This window comes from Lagenorhynchus albirostris, chromosome 14 (genome assembly GCF_949774975.1).
Source record: "Lagenorhynchus albirostris chromosome 14, mLagAlb1.1, whole genome shotgun sequence".
Classification (NCBI taxonomy): domain Eukaryota; kingdom Metazoa; phylum Chordata; class Mammalia; order Artiodactyla; family Delphinidae; genus Lagenorhynchus; species Lagenorhynchus albirostris.
Genome location: NC_083108.1, coordinates 7,345,889 through 7,370,696, shown reverse-complemented (window position 1 = coordinate 7,370,696; position 24,808 = coordinate 7,345,889). Strand labels below are relative to the sequence as shown.

The 24,808-nt window shown below is 37.1% G+C and overlaps 1 protein-coding gene across 2 annotated transcripts in view; it reads right to left on the bottom strand.

The window, feature by feature from the left end:
- RTTN (rotatin) overlaps nucleotides 1–24,808 on the bottom strand; it is a 138,194-nt gene that overhangs the window by 90,218 nt on the left and 23,168 nt on the right. For both annotated transcript variants that reach the window (XM_060121308.1, XM_060121309.1), the window contains exons 11-19: nucleotides 19,873–20,043; nucleotides 13,628–13,840; nucleotides 12,308–12,420; nucleotides 10,774–10,900; nucleotides 8,096–8,221; nucleotides 7,453–7,569; nucleotides 6,396–6,535; nucleotides 3,462–3,633; nucleotides 1,811–1,910 (exon numbers count right to left, since the gene is read on the bottom strand). In XM_060121308.1, coding sequence (XP_059977291.1) covers nucleotides 1,811–1,910; nucleotides 3,462–3,633; nucleotides 6,396–6,535; nucleotides 7,453–7,569; nucleotides 8,096–8,221; nucleotides 10,774–10,900; nucleotides 12,308–12,420; nucleotides 13,628–13,840; nucleotides 19,873–20,043 — 1,279 coding nt within the window. The remainder of the gene's footprint in view (nucleotides 1–1,810; nucleotides 1,911–3,461; nucleotides 3,634–6,395; nucleotides 6,536–7,452; nucleotides 7,570–8,095; nucleotides 8,222–10,773; nucleotides 10,901–12,307; nucleotides 12,421–13,627; nucleotides 13,841–19,872; nucleotides 20,044–24,808) is intronic.

Genomic DNA, 24,808 nt, shown 5'->3' with positions numbered 1-24,808 from the left:
TAAGAAGAATTAAATGAACTAGCTCAGATTCTGAAAAGGACTAGAATTTTAAATATACAAATGAACACTTTTATTTGTACATGGAAAATTATTTTATGTTCTTTCATGGACATTTCTTCTCTTTTCCAAATCTATCATCTCAAAATGTTTAGAATTCTCCACAAGCTAATATGTAAATATGACTTGCATTTTTCTATCAATATTAATACAAGATCTTTAACCTCAAACTGTTAATAGCAAATATAAAAGAAAGGGTCTGTAACATACTCTACATATTTCTAGAGAATATGACCTCTTTTTTTAATAAACATATACATGCGTGTGTGTGTGTGTGTGTACACTGCCACAGTCTAAACGTTTGTCCCCGCAGAACTCACATGCTTGAAACCTAATCCCCAGTGCGGTTGTACGTGGAGGTGGGGCCTTTGGGAGGTGATGAGGTCATGAGGGTGGAGCCCTCCTGAATGAGATCGATGTCCTTATAAAAAGAGGAGAGCTTTGTTGCCCCTTCTCCATGTGAGGGCACAGGGAGAAGACAGCCACCTATGAACCAAGAAGCAGGCCCTCACCAGACACTGAATCTGCGGTGCCTTAATCTTGGACTTTTAAGCCTCCAGAACTGTGAGAATAAATTTCTGTTGTTTATAAGCCACCCAGTCTATGGTGTTCTACTTCAGCAGGCCAAATAGACTAAGACACACACACACACAAACACACACACACACATATACCAGATATCACTAGCACCAAAAACTCTAGTTGCTTATAGATTAGTGACAAGTATTTCACAACTAGCAGACAAATTTTCTTAGTTTGTGCTCCGATATTCTCATTGAGAAAGACGTACAAATATAAAGTTGATATTTAATTTGTAGCTTTCACTGTAACTACCTTTAGCTGCCACTTTAAAAAGGTTAGTTTCCACTACCCTCCAATATAGTGCATATACCCAAATCATAAGCTTCATTTTTGAAATGTTAAACAATACTGAAAGAATACCCTCTAAAAGTTTTCTTTAATCTTCTTAGCCAAGGCTCTCCACATTTGATTGAGGCTTATTTCCTGTAGTCTCTATTATTGTTATTAAAAGCACAAATATGTTGAATATGATCTTTCAAATTACTCTCTCATCCCAGTTTCCACTAATGTCAGGATGGGAATATCCATCATACCCCACCTTCCAAGTTAAAAAAAAATATTTTTATGTAAATGCAAAATTACTTCTCTCAAACATTAAAGATAAATTACACACATCACATATAGGAAAAAATTAAAAACTCAAAGAATAACAACACTACAAACAAAGCTAAGAGTAAATTTTACTAGTTGTTTTTAAAAATAAACTTTTAAAGAAAATACATAGTTACGGTGCATTATTTTTATCTTACCTACCCACAAAGTACAATTTGATTGATTTCTCTAAGCAAGATGGAACAAACTGAATATCATATATAGGTAAACTGAGAAAGGAACAAGCAATTTACTGTTAGAATTATATCAACATTTCAGAAGAAAGATAATTTTATCAAATGACATTCCACGGTCAAACAACAATAATCTAGACCGGGGGTCGGCAAACTTTTGCTTTAAGGAACTAGATAGTAAATGTGTTGGGCTTTGCTGGCCGCATATGGCCTTTGTCGCATATTCTTTGTTAAAAATGTAAAAACCATCCTTAACTTGAAGGCTGCAAAATAAAAACAGGCCACAGGCCAGATTGGCCTACAAACCATAGTTTGCCAACCCCCAGTACTACTACACACAGCAATCTAAAATTCCATTCTCAGCAGCATTTTCCTTAAAAGATTACCTTGCATAATCACAGCTAACTGTTCTGCAGCTGACTTTCTCAAAATAAGATCAATATCGTCTGAGATAAAGATGTCATATACCTTTTCAACAGTCTCCAACTGAAAAAAAAAAATTTTTTTTTCATCTACTTCCAATTCTCCAGTAAAAGTCTACAGTTATAAAAACAAAAGCTCAAAGGCCAACTTATTTAAGTAACTGATACATTTACATTTGCAACAATGATGTGCTAGGTCAGAGAGGGAGTTAGGATCCAAAACAAAGATCCATGATGTCAAATACGCCTCTCCTCTTAACGTACATTTCCGCTAGGAAGCCATTCATGACCCACTAACCATCCAAGTTACACAGCATCACTACGGGTAGTTCCAGGCTAGCCCGAGAACAGCAACCCCAGACACGTGACTTGGGATTTCTCTGCTGCTCCCCGAAACCACCAGCTGGAATTCCCTTGGCCTCTCCACTTCCCCCTCTTAGGGACCCCAAAGCGGACAGCTCTCTGGGGCTTGCTGCCCAGCACTCTGACCAAGCCCCCCACCAGCAGTCCCTGACTGTCACTTCCTGCCGGGACAGTCTGAGGAGGCAAAACACAACAGGAAATGGGGGTAGAAAAGGACCGAGAGCACACCCCTCCTTTCTCCCCCCCACTGCCACCTGCAGCCCTCATGTGGACTCAGGAAAGAGAGTTCTAGAACCCCACTCCACCTTCCTCCACGCGACACACAGGGCACAGTAGTGATACCAGTGGCTCAGTACGCAGGAATTCCCCAACAGGACCTGGTATGTGGCCCATGGAAGGTTCTCCAATCCTCCTGCCAGGGCCATCAGACGGCCCCGAACACTTAGGTTAGAAGAACACTGAATATGTTTCCCTGTTTTAAAAAATCCATTGTGTTGCATGTGGCTCTACCACAGGCCTCGGGGTCTGGTCTAAACTTAAAGAAAACTGCCAGACCGCACACTTGGAGTCACAGGAGAAGCTATAAAACACAGGAATGAAGCAATGAAGATAACGGACAGCTTGCTGTATCTGATCCTACATCAGTCCACGATGATTTGGGGGCAGTTCTGGGCAGACAGGGAGATGAAGGCTACACCTCTTAAAGGGGGGAAAAAGCCAAAGATTTAGAAAAGAGATTAACAAAAAAAATCTCAGAACCACTGTAACATTTAAAAGAAATTGCCCTTGCCTTCTATATTATTTTTCCTGTAATGAAGAGGATGAAAACTTTTATCATAATATTTTCTGTTTTAGTATTACAGGCAATTTCCAACAGAAGAAAAAGAAGAATAATTTTATGTCAGTGATGTTTGTTTTTAAGAGTCATCAGAGAATTTCTTTCCACTAGATTAGCCTTATGTTGTATTTAAGATACTATTCAAATTAATTTGCATTTCCAGCATATGTTCTGAATGAAAAGGGACATGATGGTTGGCATATAGTAGGCACTCAAGAAATATTTGTTCAATAAATAAATGTATCCAGGAGCCAGAAAAAGCCAGGACACAACTTCACACTAGGCAGGAGTAACCACAGGTGAAGCCACCATTTCTCTCCCTCTCCCGTACATAACACAGATTGAAAAATGTAACATAAAATATATCAAATAACCACACAGTTATGAATAAATAAACTTGAAAGTTATGATCACCTTAATAATCAGTTCTCTTCTGTCATCCAATTTGAGTTCAATAGGCTTTTTCACAATAAATAAATTAGTAACTCTGGAGAGAACTCTGGCATCGATTGAAGGGCGCTTGGTATCCGCCCCCTCTTCCCTTGTAAGGTGACTTGCTAAAAGCTTTAATGCCAGCATCCGGACCCTGAAGAAACAAAGTCTTTAAGTCAACATTTTGTAATATACAAATGTATAGAAATTATAAAGGCCCATAACACAAAGAATTATTACAAATCAACATAATAATTAGCTATGCTTATACTGACGTTACTGATGACATTTTACCTTTTCTATTAAAATACTTAGTATTTCTATTAAAATACTTATTAATACTTTCTATTAAAATACTTTTCTATTAAAATACCAGTTATTCCTGCATTTTACATTTATGAATAAGCAGCAGAAATAAAGAATAATCAATAATTACAAGTGAAGGTGCAGACTCACTGAGACTGCGAACTTCACTGTCAATATCACCTCAGCTCCAGTAAGTCGGTCTGCAAATTAAAAATCCTAGCTCCTGACTCCAAGTCTAGTGATGTATCTCAATCATAAAAGCTATCACAGACCCATGAGCAGAGCCCAAACAACAGGTCGAACCTCCAGGAGAGTAATCATACTAACAGCTAAAGCGAGATATTGGGGGTGAAATAGATCCCCTCAGATATGATATTTTTGGTTCCCATCAAAATTCTATTTTATCTGGAATGGATTAGCATCAAGGTCAGTTGAGCACTGAGTGGGGAGGTAGAAGATTTCAAGAAAAGGTTAAACACTGCATGCACGAGACAATGAAATGGAAAAATAGAAAGTGGACGCACAGCAATGAGTTACTGAGACAGGTTCTGGAACTACATGGACACTGGGCAAATTTTAAGCAGTAATACAAGTTCCAGGTTTTAGGTACTACTTGTGAGACTACGATTAAAACCTGCACACTCGGGGAGGCATCCCTACCACAGCAAAGGCTGTGTGCTGACCCCTGAAGTCCCCCATCATAACACTGATCTCGCTGTATTACAATTAATAATAAAGTATAACTGGTAAGATCTCTCTTCTCAATTACATGCCCAATTCTGGAAGGGCAGCGTCATGTCTGTGTTGTGTGCTGCTAGGTTCCATTGCCCACCACGGTTCTCAAGTGCTTACCAAATCTAGAGAAAGCAGGAATTTAGTGTATTACTAATAGATATCATCTTTGGAGGGCAAATATTTACTCCAACATGGTGTGGGAGTCAGGCAAACCTCCCTTTCCCATCTGCTGTGACCTCATGAAAGCTCAGAACAGCCAGACACCCACACGATGCTCTTCCTTTGTGCCACTCTCTGTATTAACATCTCGGGTCGTCAGTGGACAGACAGCCACCACCCCCAGGCAAAAGCCCAGAGTGGGGTATGTAAAGCATGTTTTTAATGCATCTCCTCCTCTGGTAGATAAATTTAGCCGTTTTTTTAGGTTTAGCATGAGCACCATGGTGCGATTACTTCTCTATACTTATTTCTTTCAACAAATACATTTTGAGCATATTTATGCCCAAGGTACTCAATGAAGTTCTGAGGATGTAAAGATTAGCCAATTGATGGGGTTCCTGCCTAATGGAGTTTATGGTCTGGTGAGATGGGGTAGAACTAGTCAAATGATGAAAACAAATATGTAATTTAGACTGCTTTAAGTTCTGTGTAATCGAGAATTACCTTACCCAGAGAGGTCTGGCCTTGCCCTTGGCTCCTGGGAGGGGATCTCTAAGCCCTTAGAATGTCCTGCCTGATAAGACTGTTTTTGTTTACCTGGAGACTCTGGGCCCCCAAAGGTGAACCAAAAATATACACCTATTGTGTTATATCACCAAATTTGGGGTAGGGAATATTACACTAGCACATTAATAAAGACACTGCCGAGGGTCAATGGGAACATTTGCAGAAGCCAGTCCCCGAGGAGCACAAACACACTCACCCCATGTGCCCCTCTGCTTCCTGCATCACCCACAACTTTCCTCTCTGCACGATGCATGAGCCCTTACAATCTCCTCTGACTTTCCTCTTTCCATTCTCTTAACGTTTTAGTTTATTTCACCTACTTCCTTAACTTTTAGTCCGATCATCTGTTTATAAATAAGCCACTGCATTATCCTGATGTAAGTATGGGGAAAACAATATTATCCATTGTCAAAAGAACATCTGTCTGTTTCTCCTAGCCTTTTCAACAGACCCTTTCTCTTCATCACTGCTTATCCATCTTTACTCTAAGCTTTTTTTCTCTTCTCAGTGAGAGAAAATCTAACCACTGTTACCTAAAGAGAGTAACACAAGATTCATGTTGCACTGACAGAGAGGGAAGGAAGACAATCTTTCTCTCCTTCTTTTCTTTTAGTTAAAATGACACTTACACTAATGGTAGAGGAAAGGACACTTTTACTGTTTCCCAAAAAAGAGGACAAGCTAAACAAGATTAAAATACATGCATACCCTGGTATGTGAGGCAACTGGTCCACTACACTTTCATGAAAAACTTTAATTTTCAGAACAAGTATTTAATTAGAAAAGTTGCACTCCAGGAGACTAACAATTTCTAACGAGAAGACAGTGCGAATGCCCTATGGTTTTGGCAATCTGTTTCTCTCCACGGCTCTCCACCCTGCCCGCAGCAGCATTATGAACAGCACTGAGGGCAGCGATGCCGTAACATAGGCTGATCTGACAGCAAGGCTGGAGGATGGACAGAGCGTCTTAGAAAGTGTCCAAAAGACCTTTACTGGGTTAGTTTCAGCCATTAGCTCCCCGTCTCTGTCTAGTAAGAGAATCACTTTCCTTTACCTCCTTTGGTTCTATACTGCTTGATACAATTACTACCCTTTCCTAGAACATTCCCGTTCATCTTTCACACTCAGTAGACTCTGCTGTACTTACGATGGCTTTTTCACCAGCAGGAGCCGTAGTATGGACTTTAACCAGGTGGTACAGGGGAGAATCCCTTCACCAGCCTCAGAACTCGCTTTGCTTAGGAGGAGAATGCAGTTACCCAAAGGATCCTCTGTGTCAGCATAGCCCTAACAGATTTCATAAAAAGAGAAATGACCATCTGATTGTATGCACATACTGCTTAATTTTTTAACTTGAAATAAGAATTGTGTTGACCTGTCAGGCAACTCACAAATTTCTTTCAATTCAGTTGAATATGACTTTTCAAAATAACCTACATGAGGTAAGAAGCCTACATACAACTGTATTTAAAAAATAATACTGGAGAACTTCAGGAAAATGTGCCAACCCTCCTGACACTTGCTAATTTTTCTACTTTCCAAGATTCTAGTAGTGGCACTGCCCCTAGATGAGGCCCCTCCCATATCTTCAGACCTGTGCCCTCATTACAAAAGTGGAGTGCTGCCGGTGCGCCTGCAAGGAACTGAGCTGTGCAAGCGGCAGGGCCTGAGGCCCAGCTCTCTCTTCTAAGAGGACTGTTCCTATGATGGTGTTTCCCATCTCCACCTTCTCATGCAAGGGAGGGAAGGCCCTGCACTTCCCTACCTCCTTTACCTAAGCCCAGAAGGACTGCTAAAAAAGCTTTGTTTCTAAGAGCTCATTAATCAAAGTATCAGGCTAACCCATATATGCACAGATAGAACTCATGCAGCCAGTTTCATGACATAAAGCCTGTTTAGAAAGCACTGTTAGCTTTGGCTAAAAGCCTTTATATAAGGCTGAGCTCCATTTTTCACAGTCAATGCTAAATGCCTGCGCCTCACTTCTTAACCTCCCACCCGGTGTACACAGACAAATTCGCTAGCCTGCTTTAACCTTCTGCCAGAAACAAGACAGCCGCCCACTTCCTGTTCCCTTATCCACAGCGCCTTCGTGGCTTCACTTCATTTCTCCCACAGCATGATGGTTCTACTGCTTGCGTGCGTTTAAATCAATCACACTCACTAAAGAGAAATGGTAGCGTAAGCAGGTGAGCACAGAGTACCTGTAGCACTGGGATGACAGGACACAGAGACTCGATAAACTTGTTCCAGGTCAGTGCTGTCATCCTCAGTCGCCCCTGCAGCAGATGCATCAGGATGGCCTTGGCAGTGGCATTCACCTGCTCAACAATACGGGGGAAACAATCCAAGAGGAGGTGGCCCGTTAAGTCATCTTACATACCTGTAATATTTCATAAAATCTGGAAAGGTAATTAGCATCTCTTCCTTCAAACGTTCCTATTTCCACAGCATCATCTTACATTCTGTTCTCAACCAGTCCTTCCCCCTTAATGATTTCCTTTTTCTTTTTTAACCTTTAAAGTATATTTTTCCATTGAATAAAAATGTTCCTTAAGGAAATACGCTGCTTATTATAACTACTGCATCATTCCTACATCTAACATGAAAAACTTAAGTTAACATTTTGATCTGAATTCTCTGAGAACAAGTATGTCCTGTATTTTAAGCCTCATTTTTTTTAACATTTCTTTTTAGTTAAACAACAACTTAACTGAACCCATACATCAAAGACAAGTTTCTTTTTAGTTTCTCATACTACCTTGTGACATTAGAATACTGTCTTGATTTAGCTGAGTACCTAAAGAATCAGAGTAGTCTTCTGTACTTCCTTCTAACATGCCATACCTCATTTTTGGGCTCTTGAATACCAAACGCAGAGATTTCATACAGAACTTTTGGGTGAAGTAGAAAATGAATTCCATTACAAAGGGAAGACACAGGTTTACTGACATTATGGACACCTAAACATTCCTGCAAAATAATACAAAAAGTTTTTAAAAATTAGTGACAGTGATTTTTCCAAAGCATTCCTCTTTCTTCTGTTTATAATTCAAATCCAATTTTAGTACTTATGTCACTGAAACTTTTCTTTTAACCGGTAGAACACAAAAAAAGATTCTCTTAACTAACAGTTTTTGAGTTTGCATGAGATACCTATTACATTTCTTTCAGCCAACAAGAGTGGTGTTGACAAATTAAATAACCAAACTGCTGAGACAACCATAATCTTTTAAAGTTGTTCATAATAACAGACATATAGGAAATAAACACCACCATAAACTTATCCAAAGGTGTTTGTATTTTGCTTACTGAGGTTTGACAAAGAGAAAATTCAAATCAAAACAGACTTAAGTTTCTGGGTGAGGGGGAGGACAACATATATGTGGGATTTTTCTTATCAATACAGTGATGCACCTGCATATAAGTAATGACTCTGTATCATCTCTTCGACAAAATTAGCACAAATCCCACTCTGGATATGCACCCAAAAAACTGAAAGTAGGAACTCAAGCAGGCATATTTGTACACCTGAAGCACTGTTCACAGTAGCCAAAAGGTGGAAACAACCCAAATGTCCACTAACACATGAATGGGTAATAAAGTGTGGTATATATACAACAGAATATTATTCATCCTTAAAAAGGAATGCAACTCTGACATATACTAAACATGGATGCTAAGTGATATAAACCAGACACAAAAAAGACAATTATATGATTCCACAAGTATGAGGTACCTAGAACAGTCAAATTCAGAAAGTAGAATGGTGGTTGTCAGGATCTGGGGGGGGTTGGAGGGTAATAGAGAGTTATTTTTTAACGGGTACAGAGTTTCAATTTAGGAAGATGAAAAAGTTCTAGAGATGGATAATGTTGATGATTGCACAATGTGAATGCACTTAATGCCACCAAAACCTTAAAAATGGTTAAAATGGTAAATTTTACGTTATGTGTATTTTACCACAATTTTTAAAAAGCAAATTAGACATCGTTGAGCAAAGAATTAGTGTACTGAATGACAGTACTGAGCAATTCTATCCAAACAAAACAAAAAAAGATCAAATATAAAAGAGGGCTTAAATGACACAAAGGGTAAAATAAGAAGATCTAACATGATCTAATGAGAGTTCCACTTGGAGAGAACAGCAAGGCTAAGGGAAACAATAATGACTGAGAATTATCCAGAAGTGAAGGCAGACATGAGTTTTCAAACTGAAGCATGCTAAAAGAGATACGTTAAAAAAAAAAGTATATACAAAGTTACATTGTAATGAAACTGCAGAACTCCAGAGCTAAGGAAAAGACCTTAAAAGCAACTAGAAGAAAAAAAATACAAAGAAATTATAATTTAACTGACAGCAGCCTTCTCGACAATGGTAAAAGCCTACCAAGAGCAAAGCAGTACTGGCAAAGTGCTAAGGAAAAATGGCAGTCAATCTAGAACTCTACAGAATTCTACAGAATTCTACAATTCCAGCTAATCTATCATTCAAGAGTAAGGTGAACTCAAGACATTTTCAAACACATGCACTATCAGTTACAGACTGTCATTGAAAATACTGAAAAACATAGCTCAGTAAAAAGCAGACTGAACCTAAATACTTATCAATAAACAGAAGAAAGTATATTCAAAGCAAAGAGCAGTTAAGATGAATCCACTAGGTAGATCTTAAACCTTACTATTAAAGGAAAAGAACAGGCAGCAAAAACATGTGTACGGTATGAAATTATGTACTTTTTTAAAGAGACAAACACAGTAATATATATGATTTATAGAGATATGCATATATAAAATACATGCATGGGAAGGATAAACAAAAACTTTGTAAGAGTGGTTATCTTGGTGGCATAAAAAAGTGGAAGAGAAAAGAAAGAAGCTTCAGTTATAAATAATATTTTTATTTCTCTGAAAAAAAAGGATCATAAGTAAAAAATGGCAAAATGTAAACATTATATCTAGATAGTACTTATAAGAGTACTGAATACAAGAGGACACTTTCAAGAGTACACAGGAATACATATATTTTTCTATACTGTCCTATGTACAGTGTTCTTTTCAATATTGAAATAGTTAATATTTATGTACTATTCCATGCTGAAATATTTTATAATTTAAAAACGCAGGAAATATTTGTTTCAAAAGAAAGGAAAGAAGAATATTACTAAGAAAACAGATCTGAAACTATAAAATTTAAGCCATAATAAGCTAAAACTTTTCCTGAGCATAGAAATCACCTTTGAATACTTGATAGAAGTCAACTTTTCCTTACAATTTTTCCATCATTAAATAACACAACATAAATGTAATTCTTATTGAAACTGCTAATAAGGCAATTCAGTTGCTAGACTTACTAAGGGAATTCAATAGTATAAATTTCTTAGAGTTGACTAATAACTACCATCTATTTTTATGGTAATAACTCTTATATCATATCCAAAAGGTCAAGTAATTTAATTTTGAGTTATAATCAGAAAATCCACTGTTAATGCTCCGCAAAAAAAATCAAAAACAAAAAAACCTACCTTAACAATTTCCAGACAACAGTGGTAAGTTTTAACTTTCACTTGTGGCAAAGGGTGAGACAACATACGTAGAAACACCTTCTGACTTTCTCCTTGTAATAATGGACTGGCCTGTGCAGATTTCCAGCTGGTAAAAAGGTAAACATACAAGACATCTAAGGCAAGTAAGGGACTAAACATGAGACTAAAAAGCACAGAGAAAGGGGTTTCTTCCTACTCCAGTTCCTACAACTGAGATCTTGTTTAACTAACCCAGAATTAATATTTACTCAAGCATTTACTTGTTTCAAGGCAGGGAATATTCTCTCTTAAAGAATACAAAACAACAAAATGTCTTTAGAAACCTATATTTAGAATGTAAAATGGTTACAACCATTATGGAAAACAGTATGGAGGTTCCTCAAAAAAATAAAAACAGATTTACCATATGACCCAGCAATTCCACTTTTAGGTATGTAACCAAAGAAAATGAAATCAGTACCTCAAACAGATATATGTACTCCCATATTCATTCCAGAATTATTCACAATAGCCAATACATGAAAACAATGTATCAATTGATAGATGAATGGATTTTTAAAAATGTGGTATGTATGTGTATGTGTGTGTGTATATATATATATTATATATGTATATATAATATATATATAATGGAATATTATTCAGCCTTAAAAAAGAAGGAAATCTTATCATTTGTGACAATATGGATGAAGCTGAAGGACATGCTAAGTGGCATAAGCCAGGGTACAGAAAAACAAATACTGCATGATCTGACTTATATGTGGAACCTAAAACTCTTAGAAGCAGAGAGTAGAATTGGTGGTTGCCAGGGGCTGGAGGAAATGCAGAGATGTTGGTCAAAGGGTACAAAGTTTCAGTTATGCAGGATAGGTAGTTCTGGTGACTATGGTTGATAATGCTGTACTGTATACTTGGTATGTGTTAAGAGAGTAGATCTTCAATGTTCTCACCACAAAAAAAAGGTAATTATGTGAGATGACTGACAGATAGACAGACAGAAAGAAAAATAAATCCCATATTTAATGGATATTTATCACCATGGAATTTACTCTTTCCAAAAGCAATGAAAATACTAAGTTTTAAAGAAAAATCTGTTCCAATGTCCCCCAAATAAATTAACCAATGCATGATGCTTTTCAAAAATCCATATAAAAGGTAGGAATAATGAAATTTACATTTAAAAAATCCTCAATTCAAGTTATTAATTAAAATGTTAAAGGTAAATAAACAAATGTGCTTGAATACTTGTTTGGAAAGACACCAAAACAAATGTATAAAAATCCAAGGATAATTCATGTTGATTATAGGCATGACATTTTTAAAGCTTACTCTTGAATAAAACAGTTAACTGTCCTAATGCTACTATATATATACAGTTTAAAGGTCAAAACATATAAAAGCAGTTTAAACTAAAAAATAACAGATTTAAGACAAGTTTCATTTTCATTGCTCCTAAACTTACACACACACACAACCTATAATAATATAATCATATTAAGAAAGAAAATATTACATCTTTGAACAAATACAGATGATTTCCTTTATTAGGGGGAAATGCTGATGATAGGAAAAGCTATGTAAGGCTTGGTCTGCCAGCTCCACTAATTCTAAGAGATTCTTCTCTCCCTAAAAAAAGAAGAGAATGGAACAGTAAATGTCAAGGTCAGGTACAATAAAATTCTCAACAGCTAACAAAGCAGCTTCAAGAAATTAGATCATCCAGAGGCCCTGAGACTGTTCACATTTGCTTAAGTCAACCTGCTCAACAAGCAAGCCAAAAACGTCAGCCTAGGAGGAAAAATGTGGGGAAAATGCCTAACTCAAGGCCGCTTAAGACTTTATATTATTTACCTCTGAGTGGCATGGTTCTTTGACTGCTCAATTGTGGCCTTATCCCCCTACTAACTGCAGCTCAAGGCAGGACTCATGTATTTTAAGATCCACCTCCCACTTCTAACATCCTGATTGGTTCTAGGGAAAATAGGGGGTGATCAATACCTGTGTGATTAACTGACCATGCAGAATGCCACAGAAATAATTCAAATAAAAGGTAGTTCAAAATTCTATCATGGAGGAGACAAGATACAGTGGCATAAAGATGTGGGGAAAAGAAAATAAAAATAAACAATAGTGGGTAAATAAGGAAAATTTAAAATATGAAGTTCAAAAAACTCCACTGTAGGGGCCAAATGGAATAAAATTTTGCTCCTAATTTTTCAAGATCTTCAGGACCCATTTTGGTATTTTCAAACAGTAAACAACTATTGTAGTCAATGTCTATTTTAAGACTCATTAACCCTTTAATTGATAACATACTAAATAATATCCTAAAAGGGATAAATAACAAATACATAATTATTGCTATAACATGGTATTGAAAGTCATCCTACTACCTTACAATCTAGTTCATGGCTTTATTTAATAAAACAATCAGGCTCCTTCTGTGAATAAATAAAGGTTTATAAAGGGAAAAAATGTGTCTACAAATAAGCACTAAAATGGCCCTTATAATTGTTTACATCAATTGTCACTCTGTTCACCCACAGTAAGCCACTTCAAAGAGGAACTCACTAATAAAGATATTGATAATAATTATTGTTTTTTTTTAAACCACTGGTCTCATGAATATATACCCTTCCTTAATCTAAATCTTCATTTTACTTTTATATAAATCATACCCTTACTTTAATCTTATAATTGGGCCATTCAGTAATAATGGATCCCACCCGTAAGAATTCAATTGTTAAATGTCCATCAATTTGAAAACTATAGGTTAAATTTTCTAAATATTTTATCAAAGGAATTTTAAAGAGATATTAACAAAACTTTTTACCTCCTTCCCAACATCAGACAGGAAGTTACAGGTACACTCAAGTGAATAAACAGCCTCTGCAGTTCGTTTATAAATACTGTAGTTTTCAGAATTCAGCTGTTCCAAATAGGCCACAACAGCTTCATGAATATTTGGATATTCCAAAGAAAGAGGCATGTCCAAAGAAACTAGAAATAATGCTGCTGACATAGGCTCTGGTAAAAAGTGGCTTGCCTTGATAAATTAAAAAAAAAAAAATTAACCATTTTTAGATAAATATAATAAACTATAATATTAACGTAGTTGAACTTTTTTAGTAATTCTCTATCACAAAGTCTATCGCTTTTCCAAAGAAAATTCTATTCTCCAACACATCATTTATCTACACCTAGGTTCACTGCAATTTTTCTCTGCCCAAAATATCCCAAGTCCAAATTTCAACTCCTTCCCAAAGCCTGGGATTCAGGATACCTCCTCTTCCCCACATCAACACCCAGAACTGCTCTCCCTCTGGGCCCACACCTCGTTTATGCCTCTGCTACTGAACTGAAGGTACCAGGCCTTTTTCTCTAAGTTTTTCATGCAGGTGCACACAAATCTCCAGAAAAATGCAATAAACCCGTGAGGATATAGCCCAAGGCTTATTAACTACATATTGAATTGAATATCACTAAATCAAGTACAGCTATAGACTAATTCGAACAGAAATTAATTTTTATTTGGTTTTGTTTGTGTTTTAGAGGGGAAAGGAGAAATTCAACATATTTAAAATAGTTCTAGAACACTCACAAAAGACTGACCTTTAATTAGTATAAAATCAAGGGGCCCAAATGAAATAGTGTATGTTTTATAACTTAAATCAATTGATTTAAGACTAAAAAAACCCTTTGCTGGGTTTTGTTTCTTTTAATGATTCTAGCTTTGTAATAGGATTTTATGCATCAATTAAGAAAATGAAAAGGCCTGAAAATTCAATGTTCAGAGAAAACCATTTGGCAGGGTTTACTACTACAGCTGAAATGCTGCCTTTATTAAAGTAGGTTTGGTCATAATTTTTTCATGGATAACCTATTTTAAGGATAATCATTAACTGCCTGAAAGTCTAAGAACTAAATATGCTAAACAATGCTTTTTTTTTTTTTAGAATTACTGTTCTTTATTTTTTTTAATTAATTTATTTATTTTTGGCTGCATTAGGTTTTCTTTGCTGCCCGTGGGCTTTCTTTAGTTGCATCAAGCAGGGGCTACTCTTCATTGCAGTGCACAGGCTTCTCATTGTGGTGGCTTCTCTTGTTGCAAAGCATGGGCTCTAGGCACATGGGTTTCAGTAGTTGTGGCAGGTGGGCTCAGTAGTTGTGGTACATGGACTTAGCTGCTCCCCGGCATGTGGGATCCTCCCAGACCAGGGCTTGAACCCGTGTCCCCTTCATTGGCAGGCGGATTCTTAACCACTGTGCCACCAGGGAAGCCCTAAACAATGCTTTTAAATGAAATACAGTTGCCAAATGAATATCAAAAGCTAAAGGAATCAAAATTTTAGATTACTAAGCATGAAAAAAAAAACAACTATTAAGACAGCAGCTGTTATAAAGTCAAGAGAAATTTCTCTTATTCTGTAAAGAAATCTCCTAGTGGGGAAAAAAGAGAGAGCGAGAAACTAAACTACCTAGTCACCAATTATTTGCTCATTCAGCAAATACTCACTGGGCCCCTACCGTATGCCGGGCACCATTCCAGATCCTAGGGACACAGCAGGAAATAAAACAGAACCTCTGCCCTCACGAAGTTAACACTCCAGTGGAGAAAGCATAGAGTAAACCATACTTGTCCAGTGTGGCTAGGAGTGCTAAGAAAATTTTAAAAACAGGGGATAGGAAAGATGGAGAAGAATAGAGAAGTTACAGGAGGTGGAAGCAGAGGAAGGCCTCTCTGATAAGGTAACATCTAAGCAGAGAACTGAAGGAGTGGATATCTGAGGGAAAAGCACTCACAGAAGAGGGAAGAGCAAGTACAGAGGCTCGGACACAGAGTATATTTGACAGCAAGGAGGCCACTGGAGCTAGTGCTGAGGGATGGAGTCAGGGGGCAGTGGTGCAAGATCAGGTAAGGCCTTGGGTCATTATAAGGACTTGTCCTCAGAAGGAGCATTGGAAGGTTTCGAGCAAGCCTCAGGATGAGTCTGGAGAGAACAGATGGAAAAGAGCAAGGGTGGAAGCTGAGACCAAGGAGGAGGTTACTGCAGTAAGCCAAGCGAGACAGGATGGTGGCTTAAACTCAGGTAGCAGCAGTGGGAGTGGTGAGAAGTGTTCAGGTTCTGGATAGACGTTCAAAGGAGAAATAACACATTTTGCTCAGGGATTGGATCTAAGTGTGTGTGAAAGCCAGGAATCAAGGATGACTCTAAGGTTTTTCCTGATCAACAATCAACTGGAATGAAGTTGCCATTTACTGAGCTCGGGAAGACTAGAGGAAGAACACATCTGTGCAGGGAAGTAAGGCTTGGGACATGTTCAGTCGGAGATATCAGCTGTCACATGAAGATGTCAAAAAGGATATTGGATATATACTTATGAGTTTGTGGTTCAGGTGACACGTGTTGTCTGAAAATATAAGTTTGGGAGGTGTCCGCAAATAGATGGCACTTAAAGACCAAAATGCGATGATATCTCATGAGGGCCAGGGCCAGTCCTGGGGTTCCACCCCTTTAAGAGGTTAGGAAGATAGAGAGGAATTAGCAAAGGAGACTCAGTGAGTGGGCCTCTGCGCTAAGATAGTAAATCCTAGTGGGTCTAACTCCAAAGGCACTGTGTTTTAGTTTAAAGGCGCTTTCTGTGACTCTAGGCAGAAAAATAAGAATAGCTGATGTGAGGATTAAATAAGCACTGGGCAGATGTCTGGCATTTCACATTCAATAAGTACTAATTTCCTTTCTTTCCTCTTTTCATCCCATCATTAAGGAATTCTGACATTTTCACTCTGCATACCTACATCTGAAACTCCTCTCAGCAACTCAAAGCACCAAGGTAAGGTCATACGTTTAATCCTTGCATGGCCAATGGACCCATCACAGTTTACACCCCAGACTGAAGACGGTGGTCCTACATATATAAGCATTAGTCACGTGTCAGTTGGGACTAAAAGTGATGACGTTTCAGTGGAAAGCCATTACCAGTATTAGATAGAAAAGAGTCAACATCGTCATCTCGTGCGTGCTGGAGGAGGAGGGGTATAATACTGTTTTCTCTAAACCTGCCACTCAGAGCAGCCAGGGCGTTATCCTGGCATGGCCTGTCAGAAGTAGGGATTCTTAGGCCCTATCCAGACCTTACAGACCAGAACATGCAAGATTGGATTAACAAGATCTCTGGGTGATCTGGGTGCACATTATACTTTGAGAAATGCTGCTCTGAACAATCAGCTACACCCAATTGTTAGATTTTATATACCTCACTAAAAAAGTCAAAATCTTGTGGTATAAATTCTTCCTTACCTTCAGTCTGCTTGGCTGAGAAAGGGTCACAGGGCTTCCTAGGGTGCTCTGGGATCTTGTTTCTGGCACAGGGCCAGTATTTTTAGCTCTTATTTCCCAGATGGTTCCCCCATATGAAGTTAACTTCATTTGTCTTACCAATTTGATTTACCCAACCAGAACACTTTTAATTTTAATTTATAACATTGGTAATAACATTTACCAATGCATCATTTTAACCTATACATGGGTATTCTCCAAATTCATTTAAAATCAGCAATTATCAATTTCAGAAAAGGTCTTCAGGGCATTTTGTCAAAACATTCAAATTCAGGAAATCTCTACATAGATTCATACTATATCATTTTCCAACTTCAAAATTACATATTTGGTAAGTGGCAACTCAAACATTTAAAAGCCACTTTTAAGGTAGAAAGTTTCAGAGTCCAAATTCCACTTCAATTTTTGGTGGGCTAGCAACAGGCAGAGGGCAGCATAGCCTTGTATTTATATAAACTGAAGGAGAAAGTTAACAGCAAAGGAAGAGCATGTTTGTTTAGATCTCATTTTAAAGTTCTTAGTTAATCAATCAAAGCAGTTATAACCATCTATAAGCTGATACCTTAATTACACTCTCTTCAATGACCCCACTTACTGTTCTAATGAAGTTCCAAGCTACATATTTAAAAGAGCTCCCCAAAATGACAGATACTGATTTGCCTTCAAAAACAATACATAGCTACCTTAAAAAAAGACATGGAGAGTTGGCTTTACATTATTCTAACACCAAAGTAAGTCAAATAAAATAAATTATTGACTTCTATTTTGATTCCTGCCCAAATAAGCATATAGATGAAAAAAACTCTATAATCAAAAAAGCAATAAATAAGCTCTACGGTACAACTGACAAGTAACTTTTCCAAAAATACCTCAACCTATACATAGATTGATCATTTGTAATACTTAGTAACAAGTTATTGTAGCACTACTAATTTTTCAGTTATATAACATTATCATGTAAAGTTGAGACACCTATATTTTAAATGCAATACCAGTCTTATATGACTGAAATACTTCAATTTATAATGTTTATGCCTTGGAAAATTATCACTCTTTAACACAGTGTTATTCAGAAACATAACAATTAATAAAAAAGTTAAAAATTAAAATAAGGGCTTCCCTGGTGGTGCAGTGGTTGAGAGTCCGCCTGCCGATGCAGGGGACACGGGTTCGTGCCCCAGTCTGGGAAGATCCCACATGCCGTGGAGCGGCTGGGCCCATGAGCCATGGCCGCTGAGCCTGCGCGTCTGGAGCCTGTGCTCCGCAACGGGAGAGGCCACAACAGTGAGAGGCCCATGTACCGCAAAAAAAAAAAAAAAAAAAATTAAAATTAACAGAAATGTTATTTCCCCTAAAGGAAAATACTATATTTAAAATTTAATGTTCTATTCTTATTTTTCCAGATGACCTGATACTATTTTGCATATATTGCATATGTGTTATTAAAAACTGGAGTTTAGGGCTTCCCTGGTGGCGCAGTGGTTGAGAGTCCGCCTGCCGATGCAGGGGACGCGGGTTCGTGCCCCGGTCCGGGAAGATCCCACATACCGAGGAGCGGCTGGGCCCATGAGCCATGGCCGCTGAGCCTGCGTGTCCGGAGCCTGTGCTCCGCAACAGAAGAGGCCACAACAGTGAGAGGCCTGCGTACCGCAAAAAAAAAAAAAAAATGGAGTTTAGACTACATGCTCTGCAGAATTCTACGGAGCAAAAGGGCAAGTGGCTATAACAAAGGACAACAAAAGGCACAGGAAATGGTTCTTTAGCTGCAGTAATTTTTCCCATACCTTCAGTTAAGCACGATGCTACACCTTTCTTTTTGCAATAAGTTCACTACACAACACTTGCATGAGTCATTTGAGATATTTTTACCACCAACGTTCAAATTCAGAGATATAACCTCCACTTTAAAGTACAGTCAATAAGATGATTTAAAAGAAGTATTTACACCTATTAAAATCACCTTTAACATACAGTCACATAATGGAATAGTATTTTGCAATAAAAATTAACAAACAACTGCTACAAGCAACAACAAAAATGAAACTCAAAAAAAAAAAAAAAATCTTGGGCTTCCCTGGTGGCATAGTGGTTGAGAGTCCGCCTGCCGATGCAGGGGACACGGGTTCATGCCCCAGTCCGGGAGGATCCCATGTGCCGCAGAGCGGCTGGGCCCGTGAGCCATGGCCGCTGAGCCTGCATGTCGGGAGCCCGTGCTCCACAACGGGAGAGGTCACAACAGTGAGAGACCCGTGTACCGAAAAAAAAAAAAAAAAAAAAAATCTTGAGCAATTACATACTTTATACATCTATTTATATAAAGCTCAAAAACAGAAAAACCCCTCTATGGTGACAGAAGTCAGAAAGGAGTTTAGCTTGCAGGGGTGGGGAGAGGAGAGGTTAAGCGACAGGAAGCGGCCTTGAAAGACTGGTCATGTTCTACTTCATGTTTTGGGGGGTGGTCACTTTCTAAACACAGATATATTCACTTAGTAAAAATGCACTGAACTGTGCACCTTTCTCAACATATTACACCACAGTTTTTAAAAGTTATCTTAAAAAATTAGTATTTTTTTCTATCAATTTATTTGTCAAAACTAATAAAAAATGTTAGCCATTTCTCAATTTCTGCATTTCCAATATAACCTTTGTACACCATGAAATGATCAGAAGGAATTTACAACAGGACAGTGATTGTAACACCCAGTAAACTACAACAAAGCCACGCTACCTGCCTTACCTTTTCAACAGGGAGAAGTGTCTGCAGCAGTCGGACTGCAAACAGCGAAATGCTGACAAAGGCCATCCTGTGGTGCACCAGCACCGCCTCTGGTTGTTCCAAACTGATGTTGCTTTTATGGTAGCACATGCTGTCTCCAAGGGACCCCAACACCATGAGCAGTTTCTTTTTCTGCAAACATTTAAACACAAAACAGAAGAAAACAATCAATTTTAGGGGCCAATATAGAAATATCATGGAGAACAATATAAAATGTTATCATTAAATAATATAAATGTATTCCTCCCTATAAGAATAACCAATACATGCCAAGATACTTTTAACGATAGGAAAGAATGATAAGTATACCTAAATTTTTTAAAAAGCTAACAATTTTTAAGTATTTAATATGAATTCTAACTAATAATAAATAAAAATAAACAAAATACAAAAACTTAATGATCCATTAGTTCCTCCTAGTTTCTAGTGCTTAATTGTTCCAACTTTGAACACTGCATGTAAATCTCTCATCCAATATTTATTGGACTTAGTGTATGCTTAACACAGTGGCAGGTATATGGGGGAAAATGCATTAGTTCAAGAGACATGATCCCTGCCCTCAAAGTGATCCCAAAGTTACTAAAGAAATGAAACAGGGGAAGTCAAATAATTAAAAAACAATGAAATATTAAATTGTATAATCTCTCTTCAGGTAATAAGGTTGTTTCAGAGCAAATGTTCCACCATCATAAATTTCTAGATACCTTACTACTTAAATAGAAGTTATATCTTTTAAATTGAAAGGTATGCATAAAACATGAAAACTAAAATACAGTAGACTAACTGGCAAGTCATAACAACATAGACTAAAATATATCCTAGATATGTTGACATAACCCTATAAACTAGCTGCTGAAAGGACAGTATCAGAAAAAGGGTAGAACAAAAAAAGCACTGGGGTTCTCACGCTCAACTTTCCATGGAAAATTTATGAAAATTAAAATGAGAAATTACCTGTAAACTAAAGACAAAAATATAATGTATGTCAGAAATTTTTTAATTCAAGGATAAATAAACACGAAATAAAACTAAAAGACATGGGGCCTATAAAAGTTACATAAAGTATCAAAGCCACAATAGATACACTTCACATCCATTAGGATGGACATTATCAAAAATAATAGGAAATAACAAATGTTGACGAGGATGTGGAGAAACTGGAGCACCTGTGCATTGCTGGTGGAAATGTAAAAGGTTCAGTCACTGTGGAAATAGTATGGCAGTTCCTCAAAACATTAAACACAGAATTACCATATGATCCAGCAATGTCACTTCTGAGTATATGGCCAGAAGAATCGAAAGCAGGGATTTCAAACACTTATTTGTACGTCAATGTTCAGAGCAACATTATTCACAACAGCCAAAAGGTAGAGATGTGTCTATCAACATATGAATGGATAAACAATATGCAGTAGATGGTATATATACAATGAAATATTCAGCCTTAAAAGGGAATGACATTTTGACACATGCTACAACAAGATGACTCTTGAAAACATTATGTAAAGTAAAATAAGCCAGATACAAAAAGACAAGTACTGTATGATTCCTCTTATATGAGGCACCTAAAATATACAAATTCATAAAGAAAGAAGGTAGAATAGTGGTTATCAGGGACTGGGGGAAGAGGAGAGTGGGGAGCTATTGTTTAGTGGGTGTGGAGTTTCACTCTGAGATGATGAAAAAGTTTTGGAGACAGATAATGGTGACAATTGTACAACAATGTGAATGTGCCTAATGCCACTGAATTATACACGCAAAAAGAGTTAAATGGTAAATTTTATGTTATGTATATTTTACAAAATTTTAAAAATTATATAAAGGAGTAAACATTTTTTTGTTACTTACATGGATCATTTGAAAAATTTAAAGATAAACACAAATAACATTAAAACTATGATACTTTCCAAATCACTACAGAAGTAAAAGGAAGATAAAATAATCTATAGAGTAAAAAAAAAAAGGAAACAAAAGAGATAGCAAAACTTCTGCATGAAGACCAAGTATAATAACTGTACTAAAAAAGGTTAAATTTCCCTGTAAGTGAAATATGATTTCATACTGAAGTAAAAATCAAAAATAATCTACACATACAAAAAAGACATTATCTTTGTACATAAAAGGTTAAAAATTAGTGAGAAAAATCTCAAATAAACAATCTAACCTTACACCTAAAGGAACTAGAGAAAGAAGTACAAACAAAACCCAAACGTAGTAGAAGGAAAGAAATCTTAAAGATCAGAGCAGAAATAAACGAAATAGAAACAAAGAAAACAATAGCAAAGATCAATAAAACTAAAAGCTGGTTCTTTGAGAAGATAAACAAAATTGATAAACCTTTAGCCAGACTCATCAAGAAAAAGACGGAGAGGACTCAAATCAATAATATTAGAAATGAAAAAGGAGACGTTACAACAGACACCGCAAAAATACAAAGCATCCTAAGAGACTACTACAAGCACCTCTATCCCAATAAAATGGACAACCTGGAAGAAATGGACAAATTCTTAGAAAGGTAATAACCTTCCAAGACTAAACAGGAAGAAATAGAAAATATGAACAGACCAATCATAAGTAATGAAATCGAAACTGTGATTAAAAATCTTCCAACAAACAAAAAGTCCAGGACCAGATGGCTTCACAGGTGAATTCTATCAAACATTTAGAGAAGAGCTAACACCCATCCTTCTCAAACTCTTCCAAAAAATTGCAGAGGAAGGAACACTCCCAAACTCTTTCTATGAGGCCACCATCACCCTGATACCCAAACCAGACAAAGATACTACAAAAAAAGAAAGTTACAGACCAATAGCACTGATGAATATAGATGCAAAAATCCTCAACAAAATACTAGCAAACAGAATCCAACAACACATTAAAAGGATCATACACCATGATCAAGTGGGATTTATCCCAGGGATGCAAGGATTCTTCAATATATGTAAATCAATCAATGTGATACACCATATTAACAAACTGAAGAATAAAAACAATATGATCATCTCAATAGATGTAGAAAAAACTTCTGACAAAATCAACACCCATTTATGATGAAAACTCTCCAGAAAGGGGGCATGGAGGGAACCTACCTCAACAAAATAAAGAACATATACAACAAACCCACAGCAGACATCATCCTCAATGGTGAAAAACTGAAAGCATTTCTTTGAAGATCAGGAATAAGACAAGGATGTCCACTCTCACCACTATTATTCAACATAGTTTTGGAAGTCCTAGCCACAGCAATCAGAGAAGAAAAATAAATAAAAGGAATACAAATTGGAAAAGAAGAAGTAAAACTGTCACTGTTTGCAGATTACATGATACTATACATAGAGAATCCTAAAGATGCTACCAGAAAACTACTAGAGCTAATCAACGAATTTGGTAAAGTTGCAGGATACAAAATTAATGCACAGAAATCTCTTGCATTCCTATACTAATGATGAAAAATGTGAAAGCTAAATTAAGGAAACAATCCCATTCACCACTGCAAAAAAAAAAGAATAAAACACCTAGGAATAAGCCTATCTAAGGAGGTAAAAGATTGTACTCAGAGAACTATAAGACATTGATGAAAGAAACCAAAGACAACACAGATGGAGAGATATACCACGTTCTTGGATTGGAAGAATCAACATTGTGAAAATGACTACACTACCAAAAGCAATCTACAAATTCAGTGCAATCCCTATCAAACTACCAATGGCATTTTTCACAGAACTAGAACAAAAAATTTCACAATTTGTATGGAAACACAAAAGATCCCGAATAGCCAAAGCAATCTTGAGAAAGAAAAACGGAGCTGGAGGAATCAGACTCTCTGACTTCAGACTATACTACAAAGCTACAGTAATCAAGACAATAGGGTACTGGCACAAAAACAGAAATATAGATAAATGGTACAGGAGAGAAAGCCCAGAGATAAACCCATGCACCTATGGTCAACTAATCTATGACAAAGGAGGCAAGGATATAAAATAGAGAAAAGACAGTCTCTTCAAGAAGTGGTGCTGGGAAAACTGGACAGCTGCATGTAAAAGAATGAAATTAGAACACTCCCTAACACCATACACAAAAATAAACTCAAAAGGATTAAAGACCTAAATGTAAGGCTGTACACTACAAAAGTCTTAGAGGAAAACATAGGAAGAACACTCTTTGACATAAATCACAACAAGATCCTTTTTGATCCACCTCCTAGAGAAATGGAAATAAAAACAAAAATAAACAAACAAGACCTAATGAAACTTAAAAGCTTTTGCAAAGCAAAGAAAACTACGAACAAGACGAAAAGACAACCCTCAGAATGGGAGAAAATATTTGCAAACGAATCAACAGACAAAGGATTAATCTCCAAAATATATAAACAGCTCAAGTAGCTCAATATAAAACAAACAAACAACCCAATCCAAAAACGGGCAGAAGACCTAAACAGACATTTCTCCAGAGAAGATATACAGATTGCCAAGAAACACATGAAAGGATGCTCAACGTCACTAATTATTAGGGAAATGCAAATCAAAACTACAATGAGGTAACACCTCACACCAGTGAGAATGGGCATCATCAAAAAATCTACAAACAATAAATGCTGGAGAGGGTGTGGAGAAAAGGGAACCCTCTTGCACTGTTGGTGGGAATGTAAATTGATACAGCCACTATGGAGAACAGTATGGAGGTCCCTTAAAAAACTAAAATTAGAACTACCATACGACCCAGAAATCCCACTACTGGGCATATACCCTGAGAAAACCAGAATTCAAAGAGTCATGTACCCCAATGTGCATTGCAGCACTATTTACAATAGCCAGGACATGGAAGCAACCTGAATGCCCATCGACAGACGAATGCATAAAGAAGATGTGGCACATACATACAATGGAATATTACTCAG